Below are 8441 nucleotides of genomic sequence, written 5' to 3'. Positions count from 1 at the left end.
CACTAGACTGCAGAAGTTTGGAGGCTGAACGTCACTACAGCAGCGCTATATTTGTGATTGATGGCTTGGGCCCTTTCCTCAAGTTCGTATAACTAATGTAGCCCAGCAACCTATGGGTTCATGAGGGCTGGACACCCAACACCAGCTGGAGCCAGAGGGCATGTTTGCAGAACGTGGCTGCAGTTTCACATTATGGAACTCCATCCCTGACTGTATTTTGTTCATTAGCCCGATGTTATTCTCCCCACCCCACCCTGGACTGCTGCCACACTCGCAGTTTGCTCCCTTTCACCCAACTGGCATTTATCACTGTCCTAATTATGAGGCTGGAATCCACCACAGCTGGGCTCAAGCTCAGGTTTCAACCTAGCTGGATTTGCAGGGGGTGGGAGGGAAGAGGCAGAAGGAATTGATGCTTTGCAGTTTCCAGGGTTATGACAGGGTGTGTCGAGATGACCTGCCACTTCCTTAACCCAGGCAGGAGGAACATGACTCCAGTAACAGGGTTAAGTTATTAGGATACAGTAACTTTATTGAAAAAGAGACAAAAGATTAAAATCAGTTAGCTTAGTTCACCAGAGATTAAAAGAGATGTTAACAGCAGTGACTGGAGCACACTTCAGCATAGTTTAAAAACATTGTTTGGGCCCCATCTGGAACTGGGAGACAGAGCTGCCATGTTCCTCAGGCTGGGGACAGCCATTTTGCACACGTGCCCCATCCCCCACCCAAAGCAGTTGTCCCTTCAGTGCAGGGAAGCCCTAGTTGGTTTTCTTGCTAAGCTTGCTGCCGGTTTTAGAGGCTTTACCTTCTCCTGCATCCTTCTCTTTGCTGAGCAGAGAGCCTGTGTCTGCTTCAGGTTTCTTCCCCTTGCCTTTCACAGGGCCCTTTGCCTCAGGCTTCCCTTTGGCAGCGGTTTTCTTTGTCCCACCAGCGGCCTTTGCTTTGGCCGGCCCATTTCCACCTTTAGCCACCTTTGCTTTTGTAGCCCCCGGGGCCCCAGGAGCTGCCCCCTTGGCTTTGGAAGTGCTGATCTTGTCTCCATGCTCTGCCTCTGCTTTGGAGGCACCATCTGCTTCTGAGGCGGGCTTCCCTTTGGAGGTGGCTTTCTTGGTCCCAACCACCCTGGCTTGAGGTGCCTGTTTTGTACTTTGTTTCTTGTCACCTTTCACAATGTTTTGAGCATCACTGGGTGTCTTCAGCTTAGCAGGAGCTTTGGGCTGGGCCTACAAGAGAGGAGGATGAATGTGACTGCAATAGCATGTACTAGATCACCCACAAGCCTGTGCCAAAGTTAGTTTATTATTCTTATAGGCAGCGGCTTTGAATTCAGAAGTGTGACCTTTATTCTGCGTAGCAAGACATGCGTTTTAGAGACAGCCGATCAATCAGTGCCGATTTCCTTCGCAGCGTGAAGAACAGAGTTAATGCTTCAGGACTCTAGAATGGGAAGCCATTTCCTTTCCAACATTCCCCACAGAGTCAGGCAAGTTCTTTAAAACATACAAGAGCAGCAGCTCCTAAAGCTAGTCACAAGTGAAGAGCTCACAGAGCTGGGCAAGGTAGACAGATGGAATCCTTCATTTGGCAACCAATACTTACATTAGTGGATTTTGCCTTGGGTTTCTTGCTCACAGGTTTTGGTTTCTCCTCCTTCGCATCTGTTGAGAAGATGGGAAAAATGACATGGATGAGTCAGTTACTTATGTTTACAAGATTGTCAATTCTGTACAAGGACGATATTTAATGGCTTCTGGATCTTCCTGGCCTAAGCTTCTGAACAAAGCTCAGGTATTATTAGTGCCGACTTAGAAGTGCCCCTGCTAATTTAATATGAAAAATGCCTCGTATGGGATCAAAGCAGTTATGACATCTATCAGATATCAAATAGCATCTACAAAGCAATCGCCCTGGCACGCTGACTCCACCTTGAAGATAGGTGGAGCAAGCTACTTGAACACTGCACCATTGATTTAGGCAGGGCCGGCTCCAGGCACCAGCCCACCAAGCTTGTGCTTGGGGCGGCACCTGGAGGGGGGCGGCACGGTGCTCCGGCTCCGGCAGCCGGGGAGAGCGGGGCCACGGCCGGGGCTCGCCGCCCTCCCCCCGGCGCTCTGGCCGCCGGGGACAGCGGACCCCCGGGCGGGCTCGCTGCCCTCCCCCCGGGGCTCCGGCCACCCTCCCCTGCCGCGCTGGGGGGGGGAGGGGGCGCGGCCGGAGGCTTTTTTGCCTGGGGCGGCAAAAAAGCCAGAGCCGGCCCTGGATTTAGGGTCAGATTTTTAAGGCGGTTAGGTACCTAACAAGCACCACTGATGTTTTCAAAGCACTGCTGCCCAAGCCCCACCTCAGTGGGTAAATGCCCCAGGCACTTAAGTTTTCAATGATCTGAATTTCCAGAGCAGCCTAGGTGCAGCACAGCCAATGAGATGCTTGGAGCCTTCGCTTAAACCAAAGCGCCAGAGGTCCTGAAGAGGGAGTTCAACCTAGACACAGGAATGTCTGTATCGCCAGCAGGTCCCAGTCCTGTGGCTGTGCTCTGAGCATGCCTAAGAGCAGTCAGACCCCACAGCAGCAGGGCTGGAGGCAGGTCAATAGGAAGGGGGCAGCACATAGGGTGACCAGATGTCCCGATTTTATAAGGACAGTCCCGATTTTTGGGTCTATTACCCCCCACCCCCTGTCCCGATTTTTCACATTTGCTGTCTGGTCACCCTAGCAGCACAGCACCTGCATAGAGACAGCTGGGGGCACGGGGAAAGAGAGGAAGAATGAGCAGTACGGAGCATTTCAGCTGCTAGGGCATGGGCAACTTACACAGCTGACCAGGTGTCAGCATCTCACCCAGGAGAGGGAAGCACGGCTCTCTGGGCCATCAGGCAGGCGCACCATGTCAGCCGCTTGGGCACCTAAGCCCCTGGCTAATTTAGGCAGCTCCCCAGCTCTGAGAAATCCATTGCCCAGATCCATAAAGGGCACTTCGATTCTTAACTCCCATTGAAGTCAATGGGCTTTAACTATCGCCACGTGTTCTTTAGGAAGATTAGGCGACAGACTCTCCTAACTCGAGGCAACTAGGCAGCAGGCTTCTGGGCAATAAATCCAGCCATGTTCTCAGAATTGGCCACTGATTATGGGTGCCCACCTTGATCCCAATATTTCAGAAATAAATGAGCCCCCTTTGAAGTCAGTGGCTGCTACAAACGTTCTGCACTTCTATAAGATCAGGCCTACCACAGACACAGAATATATGCCTAGTTTTCAAAGCAAGGCTGTCTTTCCACCACTGCTTCCTGCAATCAGCAGTTTGAGTCTAGCTTATATGCTTGCAGTTGTCAGTCAAGTTCACGGCTGTAGAGGGAATCCTGAAGCCCTCTCCCTGAACATGGACATGTGTCTTCTTGGGTGGCATTAAAATTCACAGGTCTGACCTCCTTGCACACAGCTGACATCTCAGCAGGGAATGTGGGTTTAGGGAAAGAAGAGGAAGGAGCAGCCCTTACCTTTACTTCCTGCTTTTTTGTCAGCAGTCACCTTGGCTTTGGGTTTCCTTGCCACCTTCTTTTCTGATTTAGGAGCCTTTTCTCCAGCTGGATCCATGTTCCTAGAGGTTTTTTTAAGCTTGGGCTTTTCTGATGCTAGCTAGGAGTACAAGAACAGAACAGTGAAACTGCTCTGCTCCAGCACATGCATTGAGGGTTGCTACCAAGCAACTTAGTAGTGCTATACCCAGGGCCAAACAAGAACAGAAGCTTGTCTGCAGGTGTTAGTGTTGACTGAATTAAAGGCAGGTGGCTTACACGAGCCTTTCCTTTTGGCTGTAAGAATTTGTGTGGCATCCTCCGTAACACGACATCACGAGAGGCCTTGCAGCCAAGGCTGGAAAGTAGTTGGGGCTGGAAGTCACTTCCTATTGTCCCATTCACCCAGCTGCATTGTAACATCTAGCTGTCCTAGGCCATCCCAGAATTCAAGTCAGGGAAGGAAATCAATATTTTCAGGGCAGAGATACCACATCCACCTTTAGCCAACAACAAGCTCCTTTGCGGAGCACTTAGTAATTAGTACTGTGTTCTCCCACTCAGAGACAATGGCACCTGCTCACAACCCTGCCTGTCCATTTAAAACAAACAACATTCCCTAGCCCAGAGTTGTCACCCATCCAGCCTCCTCTTTGAAATACTGCTGTAGAGGGCATTTGAGGCATGTCCCACAATGCAAAGTGTGCTGCCACCCAGTTATCTGTAAGACAGCCCTGGCCCATACAATTGCTATAATGTTACCTAAAGCTACAGGTTCTTTAGCAGAAAGTTTCCACTGAAGGTTGTCTTTGTAGAAAGCCAATTCACTCACCTTGAACCTTCCAGTTGCCCCTAATGCCAGAGAGTTCTGGGGTCTGATCAGGTAGCCATGGTCAAGACCTTTAGTCAGGGCTTTCTTCAGCAGGTATTTTAGCCTTATTGGGTCAACAGCTGGGTACTTGGCAAGGATGTAGCGCTTGATGGCTATGACAGAAGTGCCCTTTTTCTCATTTTGGGCCTTCAGAGCTTCAATCACCATGCTTAGAGTTGGCGGGTGGTTAGCTCTAGTCTTACGGTCAAAGATCCTGGATATTCTGGCCACTCTTGTTACGTCAGCTGAAAAGTAAATTGAAGAGGTTGTTTACCTGTAACCAAGCACCAACATGAATCTCCCTTTTAACTCACCATCATTATCAGGAAAGCTAAAGTGAATTTGCAGGTGGAGGACGGACAAACCAGTTTTTAATAGTAGCATCTACAATTCCAGGATCTCATTGTGCTAGGCACTGTACAAACACACAGGGTATGTCTACACTGTAGTTGGAGGTGGGATTTGCAGTTTTGGAAGACATACTTGTGTTAGCTTTAAGCTAGCAAATGTGGCTAAAAATAGCTGTAAGGACGTGATGGTGCAGGTGTCAGCATGAGCTAGCAATGCAAGTAACTCCCAGAGTTCCAGGCAGCCTTATGCAGTCCACGCTGCCGTGTCATCACTAATATTTCCAGCAAGCTTGCTAGATGAAAGTCACACCTCCAACTGTAGTGTAGGCAGACACCTAGTGAAAGACACCATAGCCCCAGAAGCTGACAGGCTAAAATAGATAAAGGAAGCATTATTAGTTAAATTTTACAGGTGGGTAACTGAGGCACAGAGAGTGATCTAGGGTCATACAGAAAACCTAGGGGCAAGTTAGGTAGAGAACCCAAGAGTCCCCAGTCCAATGTTTAACCACACAGCCATTTTACTGCCTATGAGAAGGTACCATTAAACAGTGGCGCTGCTATGGGTACCCCCATTGCCCCATAGCATGCAAACACTTTTATGGCCGACTTGAACAACGCTTCTTCGGCTCTTGTCCCCTAGCGACCCTCCTCTACTTGCGCTACATTGAGGACATCTTCATCATATGGACCCATAGAAAGGAGGCCCTTGAAGAATTCCACCTGGATTTCAACATTTTACACCCCACCATCAATCTCGGCCTGGACCAGTCCACACAAGTGATCCACTTCCTGGACACTACAGTGCAAATAAGCAATGGTCACATAAACACCACCCTATACCGGAAACCTACTGACCGCTATATGTACCTACATGCCTCCAGCTTTCATCCAGACCACATCACACAATCCATTGTCTACAGACAAGGGCTAAGATACAACTGAATTTGCTCCAATCCCTCAGACAGAGGCAAAAACCTACAAGATCTTTATCAAGTATTCTTAAAACTACAATACCCACCTGGGGCAGTGAGGAAACAGATTGACTGAGCGATACGGGTACCCAGAAATCATCTACTACAGGACAGGCCCAACAAGGAAAATAACAGAACACCACTGGCCATCACATACAGCCTCCAGCTAAAACCTCTCCAGCGCATGATCAATGATCTACAACCTATCCTGGAAAATGATCCCTCACTGTGACAGACCTTAAGAGACAGGCCAGTCCTCGCTTACAGACAGTTCCCCAACCTGAAGCAAATACTCACCAGCAACTAAACACCACACCACAGTAACACCAACCCAGGAACCAATCCCTGTAGCAAACCTCGTTGCTTACTCGGTCCCCAGATCTACTCTAGCGACACCATCAGAGGACACAGCCACACCATCAAGGGCTCATTCACCTACATGTCTATTAATGTTATATATGCCATCATGTGTCAGCAATGCCCCTCTGCCACATACATTGGCCAAACCGGACAGTCCCTTCATAAAAGAATAAATGGACATAAATCGGACATCAGGAATGTTAACCTACAAAAGCCAGTAGGTGAACGCTTCAATCTCCCTGGACAAGATTTAAAAGTAACTATTCTTGAACAACAACAACAAAGCTTCAGAAACAGACTTCAAAGAGAAACAGCAGAACTAAAATTCATTTGCAAATTTAACACCATTAATCTGGGTTTGAATAGGGACCAGGAGTGGCTGGCTCATTACAGAAGCAGCTTTTCCTCTCCTGGAATTGACACCTCCTCATCTATTATTGGGAGTGGACTACATCCACCTTGATTGAATTGGCCCTGTCAACACTGGTTCTCCACTTGTGAGGTAACTCCCTTCTCTTCATGTCTCATTACAGAATGCCTGCATCTGTAGTTTTCACTCCATGCATCTGAAGAAGTGAGGTTTTTTTAAACCCACAAAAGCTTATGCCCAAATTAATCTGTTAGTCTTTAAGGTGCCATCAGAATCCTTGTTGTTTTTGTGGATACAGAAAAAACACAACTACCTCCTGATACATTGGTAATGTTATTTATCAGAGCAGCATGAAGATGCTAAAGGGCCTCTTGCACACTAGCCAGACTCCAGGAAGTTTAGACCTTTTCTCTTAAGCGCCATACACACCAGCTTCTCCACAGGCTGCCCTAAGTGGAGCTCCGAGCTTTTCATCAAGCCAAAAGAGTTCAGGGGGTTAAGTAAGTTCCTTTAAATAAACCAAGGGAATCCAAGTTCAGCCCCTTCCCAGAGAGGCTACAGTTTAGTAAGAAAATAAGAGTGACACAGATTGATACCTAAGAGGATTCATTTGTACCAAAGGGGATCAGAACTTTGACTTCACATTCAGTGGAGACCAAAAAATAAACAAGGAAGAGGCATGCACATTCAAAGTGTTTGTTTAAGCGTCTTTCCTTACCTGGCTTGAGGTCCATTGCAAGAAGCTCTAATACTGACACTAAACTTTAAAACAAAAACAACAACAAAACTTTATCTTAAAAGAGGCCTAGCTAAGCTGGCTGCAAAGCAGGCTTTATTGACAGGTTCATCTCACTTTCCTGCTAATTCCTCTGATTAGCATCTTAATTGAGAGGGCTGCAGTTGGCAGCTGCTAATTATTCTTGTTCAAATCCCAGTGCCAAGGAGATTAGGAACAGGTGGCAGCAGAGCCGAGTTTAGTTTGCCAACTCTTTGCAACAGGCTGGTGGGTGCTGGGGAGAATATTCAGGGGGAGGATTCCACAGATGAGAGAGGTTCTTGTGAGTTAGTCTAACAATCGCCTTCAATTTACAGATTAAAGCAGCAGCCCCTCATTTGGGAAATGTCATTTACAAGTGAAACCATGCACTGTGTCAGCTCATGTGCCGAAGTGGCAGTAGGCGGCGGGAAGTGGGTGGTGCATCACTGATTTTAATGGAATGGACCATCCCAGTGTTCAGAGCGTATGGGTGATGGGAATACATACATGGCTGGACATACTGAGCCCATGTTCTTTGTGCACAAACACCTTAAAGGAACAGCGCGAGGGTTGCCAACTTTCTAATCGCACAAAACCGAACTCTCTTGGCCCGCTCCTTCTCTGAGGCCCCAGCCCGCTCACTCCATCCCCCCTCCCTCCGTCGCTCACTCTCCCCACCCTCACTCACTCGCTCATTTGCACCGGGCTGGGGAGGGTCACTTTTCTCCCCGGTGTTCTGACTGAAAACCAGACACCTGGCAACCCACCTGGCATTGTGCGACCGCGTCAGCCAGCAAAATCAAGGAAATGGAGCATGAGCAATGGATTGTTTGTGAAAAGGCTTCTCTAGGCTGGATGAAGCCACAGAGTCGAGCACCAAGATTCATTACACATTCCCGGTGGTCTGTGTTTTCATCCTGCTTTAGGGCACAAGGGACCTGAGCCTGCCGAGTAACATTTCCTACCACTAACTTCAGCAGCCATGCAAGGCCCTGGGCACCTCACAGGAGGCACTCAGCCCCACACAGGATTAGTCCCCACATGAGCTTGCTAGCCTCATTTTAATGCATATTGGCAAGCTATGCGCTCCAGGATTGGAACAGCAAGGGATGCTGGGGGTCAGGGCAGAGGTACACTGGCAGGATTGTGAGAGAAACCCTTTACTGGGCTGGCCTCGTCTTTAACTGGCTCAAGCTAGTGCTCTTCAGCCCCTCATTTTCATAAGCACTAACTTCACTCAT

General features: G+C 48.6%; 1 protein-coding gene across 1 annotated transcript; it reads right to left on the bottom strand.

The window, feature by feature from the left end:
* Positions 1-564: 564 nt before the first annotated feature.
* LOC117879986 (protein B4) lies at positions 565-8441 on the bottom strand. Its single transcript, XM_034775598.1, has 6 exons — positions 8365-8441; positions 7162-7205; positions 4351-4634; positions 3501-3639; positions 1603-1661; positions 565-1226 (listed from the first exon to the last, which is right to left on the bottom strand). The coding sequence occupies exons 1-6, from the start codon at positions 8439-8441 to the stop codon at positions 762-764; spliced, it is 1068 nt and encodes a 355-aa protein (XP_034631489.1). The 3' UTR covers positions 565-761.

Source organism: Trachemys scripta, chromosome 7 (genome assembly GCF_013100865.1).
Source record: "Trachemys scripta elegans isolate TJP31775 chromosome 7, CAS_Tse_1.0, whole genome shotgun sequence".
Classification (NCBI taxonomy): Eukaryota; Metazoa; Chordata; order Testudines; family Emydidae; genus Trachemys; species Trachemys scripta.
Note: the sequence above shows the minus strand (reverse complement) of the source record. Positions and strands in the feature narration are given on the sequence as shown.